This window comes from Lissotriton vulgaris, chromosome 2_1 (assembly GCF_964263255.1).
Source record: "Lissotriton vulgaris chromosome 2_1, aLisVul1.2, whole genome shotgun sequence".
NCBI lineage: Eukaryota > Metazoa > Chordata > Amphibia > Caudata > Salamandridae > Lissotriton > Lissotriton vulgaris.
This window is the reverse complement of record NC_141687.1, coordinates 431,600,851-431,618,561: the sequence shown is the minus strand read 5'-3', so window position 1 is coordinate 431,618,561 and position 17,711 is coordinate 431,600,851. Positions and strand designations below refer to the sequence as shown.

At 41.1% G+C, this 17,711-nt stretch overlaps 1 protein-coding gene across 1 annotated transcript in view; it reads right to left on the bottom strand.

Annotated features, from left to right (window-relative positions):
* Nucleotides 1-2,530: 2,530 nt before the first annotated feature.
* LOC147730527 (lectin-like) overlaps nucleotides 2,531-17,711 on the bottom strand; it is a 30,871-nt gene continuing 15,690 nt past the window's right edge. The window contains exons 2-5 of the mRNA XM_086958569.1: nucleotides 15,456-15,613; nucleotides 4,069-4,209; nucleotides 2,946-3,057; nucleotides 2,531-2,628 (exon numbers count right to left, since the gene is read on the bottom strand). Of these exons, the coding sequence (XP_086814695.1) occupies nucleotides 2,531-2,628; nucleotides 2,946-3,057; nucleotides 4,069-4,209; nucleotides 15,456-15,613 (509 nt within the window). The remainder of the gene's footprint in view (nucleotides 2,629-2,945; nucleotides 3,058-4,068; nucleotides 4,210-15,455; nucleotides 15,614-17,711) is intronic.

The window sequence follows — 17,711 nt, the reverse complement described above, 5'->3', positions numbered from 1 at the left end:
AGGACGAATTCCAGTGGCTGTGATTTTGGTATCACAAGGGCTCACAATGTATATGAAACCAGGAGGCCTTGGAAAAAGGAAGGAAAGAGAAGGTTGTGGTTGGGCCAAATGTGATGATCCTGTCACCAGGCAACGCACCCTTGGCACATCCTGGGTCCTGCACCCTGTGGTCCTCTTTCCACCTCACAGGGGTGAACATCAATCCTGTGGCAGGTGCACCAGAGCCCCTAGATGTGAATGGCTCGCTCTACCCAAGTAAGGGTTACGTTTGGTGACCATACAACAAGTGACACTCATTCTAGAGTTAGTAGGTGTTCACTGGGCTTCAAAGGGACACTCACACTGCACCTGCCACATTGTTACTCTTAGGCCTACAGTGGCACCTGCAGATCCTCATGAGCACCATTTATGATGGCAGAATCGAACACATCCCAATTTTATTGCCAGGGATATGGAAGGTAAAGATAGTATATTGAGCTGTGAGAGTTTAGAACGATGAATAAAACACCTTGTTTATTTTTATGTTTAGTGTCATTCAAGAACAAGGCCCTGAGGATTCCTTCCTCCCTATCCCTGGTGTCTGTGGGCCCGATTCACAGAATGAACTTAAGACTCAATCCTAAACTTACTACTATTTTGGTATTCACAGAATGCACTTACTACTTTTGGCATTCACAGAATGAACTTACTACTTTTGGTATTCACAGAAGTTAGGATTTTGTCTTAAGTCTGTCTTAAGTCTGTCTTAAGTTTGTCTTAAGACAAACTTAAGGATATATGATGTTACAACGCGGACTTTTACTCCGCATACCGTTACAACGCGGATTTTACAACGCGGATACTGTAACAACGCATGTATTTACAACGCATTTTTTTACAACGCAGGTACCTTTACAACGCATACCATTACAACGTAAGTATTGGTAAGTATATATTAAAATTAATATTATAATCGTAAATTAAATTTAAAAAATATAATTTAAGGTAATGTTATTTAATTTAATTTCCGTTAATTAATTTAATTTAAAAATAATAATAGATTATTTTTACACTGTACCCCTGTACCCGAGAAACTCAAAACTGACCCTCAACACCCAAAATAAATTTAAGTAAATTAATTTAAATTAATTTAAATTAATTATTGTAATTTTTTAAAGAAAGTAATTTATTTTTACCCTGTACCCCTGTACCCCAAAAACTCAAAACTGACCCTAAACCCCAAAAATAATGTAATGTAATTTAAATTAATTTATTTACTATTAAATAATTTAATTAAAAATTAATTTTAATTTACCCTGTACCCCAAAAACTGAAAACTGACCCTGAACCCTAAAAATACCCCTTTACCCAAAAACTAAAAACTGACCCTGAACCCTAAAAATACCCCTTTACCCAAAAACTAAAAACTGACCCTGAACCCTAAAAATACCCCTTTACCCAAAAACTGAAAACTGACCCTGAACCCTAAAAATACCCCTTTACCCAAAAACTAAAAACTGACCCTGAACCCTAAAAATACCCCTTTACCCAAAAACTAAAAACTGACCCTGAACCCTAAAAATACCCCTTTACCCAAAAACTGAAAACTGACCCTGAACCCTAAAAATACCCCTTTACCCAAAAACTAAAAACTGACCCTGAACCCTAAAAATACCCCTTTACCCAAAAACTGAAAACTGACCCTGAACCCTAAAAATACCCCTTTACCCAAAAACTAAAAACTGACCCTGAACCCTAAAAATACCCCTTTACCCAAAAACTAAAAACTGACCCTGAACCCTAAAAATACCCCTTTACCCAAAAACTGAAAACTGACCCTGAACCCTAAAAATACCCCTTTACCCAAAAACTAAAAACTGACCCTGAACCCTAAAAATACCCCTTTACCCAAAAACTGAAAACTGACCCTGAACCCTAAAAATACCCCTTTACCCAAAAACTGAAAACTGACCCTGAACCCTAAAAATACCCCTTTACCCAAAAACTGAAAACTGACCCTGAACCCTAAAAATACCCCTTTACCTGAAAACTGACCCTGAACCCTAAAAATACCCCTTTACCCAAAAACCCAAAACTGACCCTAACCCCTAAAAATACCCCTTTACCCTAAAACCCAAAACTGACCCTAACCCCTAAAAATACCCAACATATAACATTTTAAAATAATTATATACTTACCAATACTTACGTTGTAATGGTATGCGTTGTAAAGGTACCTGCGTTGTAAAAAAATGCGTTGTAAAAACTTGAGTTGTAACAGTACCTGCGTTGTAATAGATGCGTTGTAACGGTAGTGCGTTGTAAAAAATGCGTTGTAACAGGTGCACACCCAAACTTAAGACAAAATCCTAACTTCTGTGAATATGAAAAGTAGTAAGTTAATTCTGTGAATGCCGAAAGTAGTACGTGCATTCTGTGAATACCAAAATAGTAGTAAGTTTAGAATTGAGTCTTAAGTTCATTCTGTGAATCGGGCCCTGTGCCTCTGTCTCTACAAAACCGGCCCCATTGGTTGCTCCACATCTTTACATCATTTCCTGCAGAAGGTCCCGCCCTCAGGAGGGTTGGGGGCTTTACAGATGAAGGCGATATTACTGTCACACCTTACATCCCCCCAGAGTCCCGGACCTACAAGAGAAGAAGCAAAAACATTTAGTCTCTGTATGGTAGTCATTACAAACATGGAATGATCAGTTCAGGAATAAATCAGGAGTAACTCACACCTACTAGAAACTCTGACACATAGTGAAAGAAAGGGGAACTGTAGTCATACTTTTCAAAAAATGGTTAGTGAGTATGGGTCAAATTCAACAAATGTCCATGAATATTTTAAATAAAAGGAGAAATATATTTACAAAATGGGTGTGAAGTACTGAACTGCTTTTGTGAAAACAAATGAAAGACCTAAAGGAAAGGACCTTTCAATGTTGGAGGCAAAAACCTACCTTTATAGTTGGAGCATACACAGTGTTCCCGTCCCCCTGAGCTGAAAGGCTCTTCCGGGTGCCAGCTCTTGAAGTCCATGAGACTTCCATCTGTCCACTGAAAGTGCCTGTCCTGGAAAAAAGAGAGCCATTGCTATGGAGGTGCTATAACTTCTGGCCTCACGGCTCACCTCATTTGTGAGCTGTAAAGAAGATTAACATAATCCCACTTACATTAATGGGGTCAGTCATCCCTCCCCACCTCTTGTTGGGACTCAGCTCACCCCACCTGCATTGATGGGTTGCAGTCCCCCCTCCCTGCCTCTTGTTGACACTCAGCTCACACCACCTGCATTGATGGGGTGCAGTCCCCCCTCCTCAGCCTCTTATGGGGCTTAAGTTCACCCCACTTGCATTGATTCAGAGAAGCTCCCTCCCTAACCTGTGTTTGGGTCTCAGTTCACCCCACTTGATTTGATGGGGTGAAGCCCCTACCACTTGTTGGGCCTTAGCTCACCCTACTTGTATTGATGGGGTGCAGTCCTTTCTCCCCTGCCTCTATTTTTTGTACTCAGCTCACCCCACTTGCCTTGATGGAGTGCAGCCTCCTCATCCCCCGTCTTGTTGGGCCTCAGCTCACCCCACTTCCATTGATGGGGAACGGCCCTCCCACCTCTTGCTTGAACTCAGCTCACCCCACTTCCAATGAAGGTGCTGTAAAATCATTTGCAAAATTAGGATAAAAATTGTGTGGGAGAGATTTTTGCACCCACTTTTTGCAAAAGTCTCAACGGCATGGCAGTTAGTCTGCCGAGAGCCTTGTAAAGGCAAGTGAATTGGGACTGCCTGTCAATTTGTAGGATAGTAAAACAGAATGATATTTGAAGTCTCATTGGCCCCTAAGGCCTCTAGACCCAGGTACCAATGCACCCGATGCACTACTGATAGCTAGTCCCCCTGATCAGGCTCTAAGCGATCATGCCACAATTGAATTACAAACGTTTTGATTTGGAGTAAGGTGATAAGTGGTTGGGAACCTTTTCCTTTCCGGATCATGTGTCTTCCCTATAAACTGCCTCAAACTCCCTAATTCTTGCCCTATTTGCAGCTTCCACTGAAGATCATGTAATGAGGCGCACACTACCTTGTAATAGTCCGATGCCCCCAACCAGTAGGCACGAGGAAAGTGCGTGTGCCAGTAGGCGAAGTCCTTTAGGTACTCATTCTCATCTTCACTGTGTGCAGATGCCAGGTGTGATCCGTTGGCGAGGCCTTGGCAGTACACCTGGAATTCAAAGAGTACAGGGTGAGTGTTGACTGAGCATCGGAGGGTGTATGAAGGGCACATTCCAGAACATGAAACCGCGACTCCTGTGTGCTTTATTGTGTAATGTCTCAGGACTCTTGTCCCTGAAATCTTCCAAATGGTTTGGTGCTGGGTCCACACTCATGGCTTCATGGCACAAACACAGTGCGCCAAGTAATAGAGGAGCCAGGGTACCTGCACCAGCAGTTGGAGTGCGTTAAAAAAAGTATGGGTACTGTGAAGCTGCATGCAATGTGGGTGGGGTCAGTGAGCGTGGGGGCAGGGTCAGTGGTGTGACTAAAAAAAGCTAAATATTGTTTAGGTTTTTTTTGGTCTTTCACTGTCAGGTAGCGCCATATCAAATTAGTGTAGCCTAAATGACAATAAATAAAACAAATGTGATGCTCAGGGAAAAATGCACTAGCCATGTTCTGAAACCTCCATTGGTTTATGCACTGCCTCTCTCTCTCCGTTGTCTCGTTCCCCCCTCACTCTGTGTTGCCTCGTTCCCTCCCTCCCTCTGTGTTGCCTCGTTCCCTCCCTCCCTCCCTCCCTCCCTCCCTCTGTGTTGCTTCATTCCCTCCCTCCCTCTGTGTTGTCTCATTCCCTCCCTCTATGTTGCCTTGTTCCCTCCCCCCTCTGTATTACCTTGTTCCCTCTCTCCCTCTGTCTTGCCTCGTGCCCTCCCTCCCTCTGTGTTATCTTGTTCCCTCTCTCCCTCTAAGTTGCCTCGTTCCCTCCCTCCCTCGGTTTTGCCTCCTGCCCTCTCTCCCTTAGTGTTGTCTCATTCCCTCCTTCCCTCTGTGTTGCCTCCTTCCCTATGTGTTGCCTCATTCCTTCCCTCCCTCTGTGTTGCATCATTTCCACACTCCTTCTGTTTTGCCTCATTTCCTTCCTCCCTCTATGTTGCCTTGTACCCTCCCTCTAAGTTGCCTTGTTCTCTCCCTCCCTCTTTGTTGCCTCATTCCCTCCCTCCATCTGTGTTACCATGTTCCCTTCTTCCCTCTGGGTTGCCTCGTTCCTTCCCTCCATCTGTCTTACCTTGTTCCGTTCTTCCCTCTGTGTTGCCTCGTTCCCTCCCTCACTCTGTGTTGCCTCCTTACCACCCTCCCTCTGTGTTGCTTGATTCCATTCCTCCCTCTATGTTGCCTCATTCCCTCTCTCCCTCTGTGTTGCCTCTTTCCCTCACTCACTCTGCATTGCCTCCTTCCCTCCTTGTTGCTTGTTCCCTTCCTCCCTCTGTGTTGCCTTGTTCTTTCTCTCCCTCTGTGTTGCCTCATTCCCTCACTCCCTCTGTGTTGCCTTGTTCCCTCCTCTCTCTGTGTTGCCTCGTTCTCTCCCTCCCTCTGTTTTGCCTCGTTGCCTCATTACTTCCCTCCCTCTAGGTTACCTTTTTACTGACCCCCATCTGTGTTGCCACGTTACCTGCAGACCAGTGGACATATTTATCAAGGTTTTGTGTTGACCATGCCCCAGTAAAACCTAAGTAAGATTAATCAAACCACATAAGGCCACTCTGCATGGCCCTGCATGGCTTGATAACTCTGGTGTAATTGAAGGTAGGGCAAATCACTGTGTTGTGTTACTCTGCCCTGAGAAGGCATTCCATGGGTAGTGAGGGGGTGTACCTACGCATCCACAGGTGGATTCTGGCACATTTTCAAATTTAGCATTAGTGTTAGACCTCGGAATACATCAAAATGCTACAGCTCTTTAGGTGAGGCGTAACAAGGCGAAATGGAGAAATATCTTTCTTTCTCCTCGTTTTTTCCTCTTTCTACATTGGCTGCATTCTGCAGCACAAGTATAAAGAGGAACATGCCTCTCTGGATTATTTTTGTTCAGGATGGTGTCCCTTCTTGAACAAAAACAATCCTGCTAACAACACAGGTACTCTTGCACCATGACACAAAGATGACTGCATTGGCGTTAGTGTACCAGAACAAGGAAAGGACAGGAACGAGTGTATAATGGTAAATATGGCGTATTCCTGCCCAGTTTCTTTCACAGAGCACAGCGCAACATGGTGGTTCCTGCCAGAGTGTGCTTCTCAATCAATTAATCAATCAATCAAGCTGTTGTAGCATGTACTACTCACCCATTAGGGTCTCAAGGCGCTGAGGGGTGGGTGTGAGCAGCTCTGTTGGGGTCATTCAAAAAGTCAGGTCTTGAGGTACTTCCTGAATTGCTGCAGTGTCTGGTTTCTCCAGAGGTGAAGGGGGAGATCGTTCCAGGTCTTGGCTGCGAGGTAGGAGAATGACCTTCTACCTGCTCTTCTCCTGTAGAAGCTTGGGACGGTGACTAGGGGGAGGCCGGCTGAGCGGAGGTTTCTCTTGGGAGCATGGAAGGAGAAGCGGCTGTTAGGGTATTGGGGTCTGGTGTTGTGGCGGGCCTTGTAGGCATGCATGAGCAGATTCAAAGTTATTCTTCTTTTGACGGGGAGCCAGTGGAGGTAGTGGAGGTGTTGAGTGATGTGGTTGTGCTTTGGGATATCGAGGATTAGACTGGCTGCGATGTTCTGAACGGTCTGCAGTTTGCGGAGGGGATTTTTGTTGATTCCTGCATAGAGGGCATTGCTGTAGTCCAAACTGCTGGTAACAAGTGCATGAGGGACTGTTTTTCTGGAGTCGGTAGGTGGATCCACTTGAATGTCTAGCATAGTATGCAGAGGGTTTTGAAGCATGCGGAGGAGACTACGTTGATCTGGCCATTCATGGTGAGTGATGAGGCTAGTATAATGGCATGGTTACGTGCATGGTCCATTGGAGCTGGTAGGTTTCCGTGGGTGGGGGGTTACCAGGTGTTGTCTCATTCAGAGGAGGTGGAGCCAATGATGAGGATTTCTGTTTTCCCCTATTAGAGTTTCAGGCATCTATTCCTCATTCAGTGCACTTCACGTGGAGAGCTGATGCTGGCTAGCCCCATGGGCCAAATCCCTAATCACCGCAAGCCCCATAGCTCACCGAGGTGACACTCTGGGTTTGGCCAGCCCCACCGGCTGAGGCCCAAGGCAGGAACTGCTGATCCGACTACATGATGTGAAGCTCTGGACCTTGTCCCCCATGTCATGCCCTTAGATACAGTGTAGACCTTGCTTTTCCTGATGTGTAGATCCAGGTCGTTTATCGATAATAATTTTTTATCCATCATTGTGCAATGCTCCCTGAATGAAGATGAGTTAAAATGAATGGGGCTGGACGAAGATGGCCGGTTGTATTTTGAAACACAACACACCCCATAAAAGTAAAAGAAGCCTGTTGTAGTGGTATGGCCTTTCTGGTATGAATGAATGAATGAAGCAGGATTTGTATCGCGCAACTTAGCCCCAGAGGGCGTCAAGGCGCCTAACCAAATGAACTCGTATGGTCAGAGAGCATGATTAGTGGTAGGCCTTGATGAAACACCACGTCTTTAAAGCCTTCTTAAAAAGAACCATGTTGGGTTGGGATTTAATCTCAGAGGGGAGGGCATTCCATAAATTAGGGGCCACGGATGAAAAAGCTCTTCCGCCCCATCTGACCTTGTTTGTCCGAGGGACGGTAAGAAGGTTCTTGTTGGCAGATCGAAGATTTCTGCTAGGGGTGTAAGGACTCAAAAGGGAGCTTATGGCCTCAGAGCTGCTGCCGGATAGGGCACTGAAAACTAGGCATAGGATTTTAAAAGAGACTCTAGACTGGATAGGGAGCCAGTGGAGACTCTTCCTTGCAAGAGAGACAGAAGCGGTGTTAGGGACGCCCAGAACGAATCTGGCAGCCGCATTCTGAATGGTCTGGAGGCGTTGGATGAGGCCTTTATTGATGCCTGCATAAAGGGCGTTACAATAGTCCAGCCGTGATGTAACTAAGGCTACCACAGTCTGTTTGCGAGCTTGAGGAGAAAGATAGTGGGCGATTTTTCTAAGTATATTGATCACTCCCCAACAGGTGGAGACAGTTCTATTAACCTGTAGTGACATGTCTAAAGAGGTGTCAAAAATCACGCCAAGATTCCGGGCGGAATTTGACGGTACAGGACAGGCTCCAAGAGAAGGAGGCCACCATTCATTGGACCAGCTGTTTTGATCCTTTCCGAAGATCAGGACCTCTGTTTTCTCTCCGTTCAGCTTCAGGGCGTTTTGAATCATCCAATCGGAGACAGCTTGCATGCAATTCCTGAAGCTGAACGCGGAGGTACTCAACGAGTGGGAGAGGGACACCATGATCTGGGTGTCATCGGCGTATGACACCACCTCCATCCCCTGAGCTCTTACTAGTCTAGCAAGTGGGGCCACATAAATGTTAAAGAGGGTCGGGCTCAGGGCCGACCCCTGTGGAACCCCACATTGCACAGGCTTAACAGGGGAGAGGAACTCTCCTAGCTTGACCCTTTGTTCTCTCTGATCGAGGAAAGAGGACAGCAAGCTCAATGCAGGACCCTCCACCCCTATCTCCCTCAGACGAGCAGTTAAAGTCGAGGGAGATAGGGTATCAAAGGCGGCAGTCAGGTCTAAAAGGACCAAGAAGGTGGTCTGGCCTTGGTCGACCTTTGATCGTATATTGTCTGTCACTACTGTAAGAGCCGACTCAGTACTGTGAAATTTTCGAAAGCCATGTTGAGACTGGTCCAGGAACCCAGAGGCATCCAGGAAAGTAGTCAGATGGTGATTGAGATGTGATTCCAACATTTTGGCTGGAGCTGGCAGTAAGGAGATCGGCCGGAAGTTCTTAAGGGTGTCCGGATCCAGGGTGGGTTTTTTAAGCAGTGGCTTGACTATGGCTTGTTTCCAGGAAGCAGGAAAAAGGCCCTGGGCCATAGCCTGATTCATTACCTCAAGAAGCGGGGGTAACAGAGTCTCCCTGCAGTCTTTCAGAACCTTCAAAGGGCAGGGGTCCATAGGAGAACCTGACTTTGTCTTGTTTAGCAGGGAGTCTAGCTGGTTGAGAGTAAGGGGCGGGAAATTGGTAAGAATCTTAGAGGGGTCCTTGGCCCAAGACTCTGCGAGTATGCGAGTATGCGAGGTGCAATAAAGGTGGCACCCGCCTGCACTTTTACAGGTTAATAGGGATCACTGATACATTATCACTCCTAAAACCTCAACCTATTGAAATTTTCGGAAAAAATATCATATACAAAAATATCAACACCCTATGTTTAAAAAGAAATTACACAAACATTGATAAAAATATATTGTATAAAAAATTATCGATGCCAAAAACATAGCTTACAAAAATATTGATTACATTGGAATAAAATGAAACACACCACAAATATCGATATTAACAATATTGACTACAGTATCAATAAAATACATATGAACTATATTGAAAATAACATTTAATCTTAAAAATATGCTATTTATAATTATATAATTAAATTATATGTATCAAATATTTAAAATAAAGAAAAACAATATTAAAAGAAAAATTTAACAAATACAATAATAATACAAACACAAATAAATAAATACATTCAAAATACAGCATTAAATAAATATCGAACCAACCAAAAATAAACAAATATTAATAGAAATCAAATATAAATAAGTTACATTTATTTAGAAATATATTTAAATAACAACAATAAATAAAAGAAATACAAACATTTAATAAACATTACATATATTAAACTAATTCAAAGGTAACTGCTAAAAAATTCAAAATAGCTATCTCAATCAATAAATTTAAACTAAAGGACCACAAACCAATAAAAAATGCTAACTAATTAAATAGACACTATAAAAACAATTAATTAATGAACACCAATTTTACCATATACCAGCCAAACAAGAAGGAAGAGTGATACTTTGCAAGAGAGAGAACACAGAAGGAAGAAAAACTACATAAACTCGAAAATCCAACGATGCAGGTATGAACAAAACTTTGTAACAAAAATATACATGCTTCGCCTTTTTAAATTTAAGAACTAAAACCATTACATGTTTTACTTTAAATATCACAGATTAAACTTCATTAAAAATCCACCTGGAAAATACAGGACAAAGATTTTCGTGCCCACAAAATTTAAATCAACATCAATAAAAAGATAGCAAAGTAAGTATGTAACTCAACCGAAAAAGAAAGTAAATTATTTTGATTTTTTAAACGTAATAAAAATTCAAAACATAGCTAACAAATATTTTTCTCCTTATAGCTTCCATACAATTACGCAAAACAACATCAACGAAAGACACATCATCAGTGAAAAATAGTAAGTATATAACTTGTTTTACAAAACATTTTAAAATACAGACTAATGAGCACATGCATCAAGCTTATTACTGGTCACAAACAAGCTGATTCTCAGGATAGCCTACTTTGAGATCTGTAAAAGTAGTTTTAAGATACATCAACTGAAAACACAATAGCAAAATAGGTCCTATCAAACTGCAAATAGTTTCCAATTCGTTCCTACGGCCCTCTAGGACCATGCGAATTATTGACAAAAGATTCTAATCCCTATAACAGATTGTGTATAAGTAGGAATTTATTTAGCTATTCTTACATGTGTTAATAATTGTGACTCTTAAACAGCAATTCCTTAAAAATCACTATTAAGGATTCGCAATTCTTTAGCTCTATACATGTGGTTGTAAATAATTAAAGTAATCTAATTAACTAAAAATATAACCTTTTCTTTTTTATTTCACAGCTTACACTTTACTGCAACCGCACCAAAAACTGTGAATACAAACAACAACGAAAAAAAACTACAAAATCTGCATTAAATAATTCAAACTAAGTATGTAACTAAATTAACTAACAAATAGAACAAACTAATACCCAATAAATTAAATAAAAAAGCAATTTTAACTAATAAATACTTTTCTCTTCCCAGCATCTACAAACTACACCAACAAACAACATTACCGGACTTAAGCTCATCAACTACAATTAATGAGTAACAATTGTTTTACTACTAAATACAATCAAATATTAAATATATGTAACATTTCAGTAACATAAACATGTTGCTTTCATACCAACAGAAAATATAACAGTGAATAAACAATGAACATCAAAAACAAGTAAGGCAACCCTAATGTTAGTATATTCCCTGCGATATTAATTATACTAACATGTTTATTAATCAACATTACATAATTATTAAATATATATATATATATATATATATATATATATATATATATATATATATATATATATATATATATATATATATATATATATATATATATATATATATATATATATATTTATATATCAAGAAAACATGATCCCATCACTTCCCAGGTGGGCGAAATGAAATCCATGGACCCAGCGGATTTCGCAGGTAGTTTTTTTATTGAACCTTTCCTCTTTTACGCGTTTTGAGCACCAAGTGCCCTTGCTCACACCAATATATATATATATATATATATATCTTTACAGATATAAGAAAAATGGCAGAAGGAGCAAAATTCATTACATCGCAAAAGGGGAAACTACTGCTTTGCTACATGGGCTACACCTATGCACGAGAAAACGGTATTCTAAATAAAACTCATTGGAAATGTAGCAAATATTACTCCAATGCTTGTTAACTGAGAGCCACTACAGTAGAAACCAATGTGGTCAGTGTTAGAGAACACAACCATCTCCCCAATGTAACTGAAGTTGAAGTAAGAGATGCCCTAGAGACAATAAGGGAAGCAAGCACAAGTTCCCAACAAACAAGCACCAAAATACTTAAGAATGTTTTGACTCGAGTTCCAGAACATGTCACAGGAAAACTGCCATCCATCCCAACTTTAAAAAGACTAATAGCAAGTACTAAAAGAGCTACAGCTCAAACTACACCTATCCCCCAAACTTTTGGAGAATTTAACATAATACCATCACCAAAAAAGAGGACAAATTCCTTCTTTATGACAATGAAAGTCATGAGAAAAGAATTATCATCTTTGCAACAAATACACATTTACAGAAACTTAGGAACTACGAAACATGGATGATGGATGGCACATTTGAAGTTTGCCCCAGCCTTTCTACCAGCTGTATACCATCCACGGCGAATATGAGACTACAAATACACCCTTCACATCTGCATGACTAATAAACAGAGCACCACTGATATACAGCTCCTAACAGTAGTAAAACAATTCACAAAAAATTACTATGCTGAAAGAATAATCTTTGACTTTGAGCAGGCAATGATTCAATCCTTCTGAAAATTACACAAGTTACATAGGTCAGGGCCCTGTAGACAACCAACATTTCAGATCCTCTGGTGGAACGTGTATGCTAGTACTGTAGCTCAAAAAGCCAAAACCAACAACGTGGTGGAAGGATGGTGTAATGCCTTCCAATGAGTTTATTAGTAGGGGTGCACATCTGTTATACTCCTTCTTAACCTCAAAACTTTTTATGGGTGCTGCAACATACAAGAGCTGTCGACCCTTGTTACTAATAATGCCTGGTTATCACAAGCATCAAGGCTTGACTTAGTTGCGCACACTTCACCTGGTGTGATAAAACCACAATATAAAAACCAAATATTAACAGTATATTACAGTATTTATTTCTGTATTTTCAAAAATATATTTTAAACTCCTAGACGATGATGAAAAATTGTTGTTGAGTTTCAAATATATTTTTGAAAATACATTAATAAAGACTAACTCCCCACAGACAACAATCGAAAATATTGAAATAAATGTTAAAAATGATATGTACAACTTTCTTCATTGCAATGTTTTTTCCAATCTTTAAAAAATATTTTAAAAAATCATAAAAATATACATTACCTCTATAAAAAGGAAAAATTATAATACTTAATTTATATGAAAATATTTTTATTTCACACATTGTAAATGTACAACAAATATAAAAATGTGATAAAAAACATACATGTGGTACAAAATATTTCTGTTTAAAATATTGTTAATTATTAACATTTTAAATATTATTTTATTACAAATAATATTAAATATACTAAATAATAAAATATAGAAAATATTAACCTTGTCAAATCTATATTATACAATTTTCAAAAATCATAAAATTATATCAAAAGTATTGGAAAAATATAAACCAAAATGCATACAAATGTTTTCTTTTAGTACCAACACATTATAAACAGTACAAATGAAACTGTTTAGAATAAAGAGCTAAAGATATTTTACTTTACTATTACATGAATATGCTACCAAAACATAGTATATTTTTCAAAACTGTAAAAAAGAAATGTATATGTTTAAACATTATAATTTATAATGAAATATGAATAACATCAGAATTTATGATTTCTGTTTTTAATATTATAATAAATTTTATAACAAAAGCAAATGAAAAGAAAGTAATTGTGAATAAAAATATACATGTGTTTGCGTAATATAATGTGACCAACAAAAACTAGCATATATCTATTTACTTATTCTGTCTCTGCACCGGGTAATAGATATCCCCTTGCAGAGGGATGTCAGGGGGGGTCCTATTAAGTGGCACACTGTCAGTGCACCTCCTGAGGGCTGCTTTGACTCTTCGCCTGCGTCTATTATATGGTGCAAGTGCAAAGTCAAAGGAATTCCCTCATTTGCATAGGGCACCCCCTATGCAAATGAGGGAACACCCTCTGAAGGTAGCGCTGGCGCTTTAAGTGTTGCAGGGCTATCGGTAATATAGAAGGGGACGCAGAAGCATCTGAGCCCCCTTCTATAATACCAAAGTGCCCCAGGGGCACGCACATCGGGCACATATGTCCTTTGGGCCCCGGGGCACTTATTGTAATAAGGCCCCAGGTGTCTGGGAGAAGGAAGTGAGTGGCAAGCTTCCAATTTAACAAGCGCACTGATGGTGATGCGCATACCCAATTGATTACTATATGCTTTCATTTGTGCATTCACGGTGATGCGCACACCAAAGTAGAAGTAATGGGCAAATTAACAGTGATGCGTGCACACAAATGATTATTAATTACTTTTACTCGTTCACAGTAATACACACACCTAACTAGAAATGAAACATTGAAAGCATATTTTTATTATATTCTAAATTGTTCTTTTACGTAGTAACTTTATATACTATTGCAATCCGTGGAAAGTTTTGCTATTATATATAGGGAGAGAATGTAGCCTTAAGGTTAGAGCAGTTGACATCAAAGCTGGGGAACCAGGCTCAAGTCTCGGCAATGCCGCTCAACATCCTGTGATTCTGGGCAAATCACTTTACCTCCAAGGGCCTAACAAGGTGTACCGAAACTGGTGTTCATGTAAAGGGCTCTGGTACCCGATGTCTCGAGTCTAGCTTGCGATATATAAAACTAAAAAAAACCAACAACAATGAATTAAGAATTATTATGGGGAGCATTTTACCACCCCCTGTGTTTCTGCTAGCACCTGAGGAGCCCCCCATGTATTGGCAGCCGCGGCCCGTGGAGGGAGTTCCATGGGGCAGAAAGGTGGGGCGGGGAAGGGGCAGGGGCGGTACTGAACACTGGAATATGGATATTTGGAGGTAAGTACACAATTTAATAAATAAAACGAATTTCGTAGCGCGCCTTGCATTGCAAAATGATACAGAGCGTACGCTACGAAATTCGTTTTATTTATTAAATTGTTTACTTACCTCCAATTATCCATATTCTGGTGTTTAGTACCCCCTCCCCTGCCCCGCCTTTCTGCCCCATGGAACTCCCTCCACAGGCCGCGGCTGTGTATTAGGAAACTTAGGAAGCAGTGTTTTTTGTTATGTAGACGTTTTGGAAGGTGACCTGAAAGAAAGTTTAGTCCTTGAACTTTACAGGTAATCTGCGTTCTCTACTACTCGTTGTACATCCAATATTGACATCAGATCTTTTCTGACAGAAATTGATTATCTGGTGCACTTGTGGAAGGTATTCATCATTGTTTCCAAATCTACATGCCATGTTTGGTACATCGATAAAAAAAGTCTCCCTTTCTCTTCTTTACACTCCATCCTCCCCTTGTCTTCCTTCTTCCTTTATTTCCCCTTTAAATTGGGAAACACGAATGAGATTCCACACTTCTCTATCGCCTACATGCACAGCATTTGTAAACACTTCCATAACTTTCACTGCCTGAAACTGCCTCTACGTCAATACCAACCAATGGCATAAATGCATTCTCCCAATTTAATTTCCAGACTCTCCCACTTACCTATTCTAAAATGTTGGAATGTGTGCATTTCCATGTGCATAAGGCAAACTACTGACTGAGCTGCTATTAGAGTGGGAATTCATGAAGGCAGGCAACACAGAGACTAGGCATGCATGGAAACATTGCCCCATACCTCAGCATCTCCCCAGGCAAGCTCAGCAGTGATATATCGATAACAGGAACCATTACGTGGGAACCAGCGGGTCTTGCCTTTCCAGATCAATCCTCCATCGCGGTGATGGCTCTGGTAGGTGGTCTTTCTCAACGTCCTGGGGGTCACCTCAGAGTTCACTAGGGAGACAAGCAAAGCAAGCAAATAAGAGCAGATTCTGATTGTATGTACATCTGCAGGGCTTGTCTCTGACCCTATGCTTTTCCGTATTCATGGCTCTATGCTTTATTCATTGTGCAAAGCATAATACAGGGCCTCCCGTACTTCAGCAACTGGCCAGTATTTATCAGACCAATAAGAATTTCAGGCAAACAATCGTGAATTTCTCCTTGTCCAAAGAATCAAGTGAGCCAGGAGCGGTCTTTAACCTCTCTGGCAACCCAAGCGTTGTAACACTTTGCCCATCAGTCTCAGAATGGAGGATCATTTGATGATTTTTAGGAAAAAACTTAAAACAAATCTTTTTCCTTCATTTTAATTTTTCATGCTTTCACTCCAACCCCTTCTGCGAGCATTGGAAGCCTGATTTTCAGGTGGCCATGAGCTCTATAAAACTGATGAATAGAATATAACATTTTGTGGTCACAATACATGACTGAAATAAACCAATGCAATGGACTTTGACACATTGATAGTATAATCTGCAAAACTAAGTATTATGAATGTGGCTAAGGGAATCAGTGTTTAATAATTTTATTTTCCGGGGGGTTTAGCAGTGCAGATTTTATTTAACAAAATAACAAGTTCTACTCCTTTGATTTCCATCGCGGTTCTCTATGAATAGTACAAGCAGTACATAAATACAGTAGGAAGCCTCGTCTACTGTGCTACATTGCTGTATATGTATTAAAACACTCCTATGAACTACTATGTAGAAGAGGAGAGTATTTTCACTATGTGTAAACTGATGTTGACTTAGTAAAACACTTGCCGGGGTCCATGTAGCAGATGATAGAGTTTTAAGACGCATATTACACTGCGGATTTAAGGTAATTACAATATTTTTTGAGGGAAATATTTCAAAGGCATCATTGCATTCAGAGCTCCTTTATTGCTGAGCCTTTAGCGCTGAAGGATATTATGCAGGCTTCTGGAAACTCTTGATCAGCCGTATAATTGCTCTCTACAAGCCTGTTGAGGGCTCCTATCCAGCCTGCAATCTTCTTGTAGGCTCCAGTCTGCCTACTGTACTGAGGGCTCCTGTTCATTTATTACAGATTAGGTCTCTTGTCTACTCTGCAGTACTGAAAGCTAATATGTTCGCTGCAGTGCCAAGGGCCGTTATCTACCTTCGGGTTCTAAGACCTCTTGTCTACCCTTCAGTGCAGAAGACTCCTTTTAATCCTGCTGTACCAAGGGCTCTTGTGTACTCTTCTGTGCCAGGACTCTTGCCAACATTGCAGTGCTGGGGGTTCTGGTCTACCCTGCACCACAGAGGGCTCTTGTGTACCTTTCAGACCCAAGGGCTCTTGTTCACACTGAAACTCTGAGGGCTCTTTTCTACCCTGAAGTGCTGAGTGCTCTTACCTACCCTGAGGTGTAGAGGGCTCTTGTCTACCCTGAAGTCTCAAGGCTGCTTGCTTACCCTGTAGTAACGAGAGCTTTTGTCTATCCTGCTAAGCAGACAGCTCTATCCTATCCTGCAGTACCGAGAGATCTTACCTACCTTGCAGTTCCGAGGGCTCTTGTCTACCCTGCATTTCCAAAGCCTCTTGTCTACCCTGCAGTGCCAAGGGATTTTGTCTATGCTGCAGTGCCTAGGTCTCCTGTCTACCCTGCCATGCCAAATACTCTTGCCTACCCTGAAATGCTGAGAGCTTTTGTTTACCCTGCAGTGTAGAGGGCTCTTGTCTAACCTGCAGTGCCAAGGACTCTTGTCTACCCTACAGTTCTGGGGACTTGGTACTATCCTGCAGTGCTAAAGGCTCTTGCCTACAGTGCAGATCCATAGGCTCTTGCTTAGCCTGCAGTGATGAGGGCTCCTATCTACCCTGCATTGCAGAAGGCTCTTTTCTACCCTGGAGTCACAAGGGTGCTTGTTTACCCTGCAGTAGCGAGAGCTCTTGTCTATCCTGCAGTGCACTATCAATATCAAAGGGGGGGAGAGAGAGAGAAATTAGGTCGAAAATGGATTCATTCTCCCTTGGCTAATGTTTTTAAACAAAGAGAATCCACTCTTTCAAAGGCGGGTGTATTCTCCAGCGGTGGGGAACACCC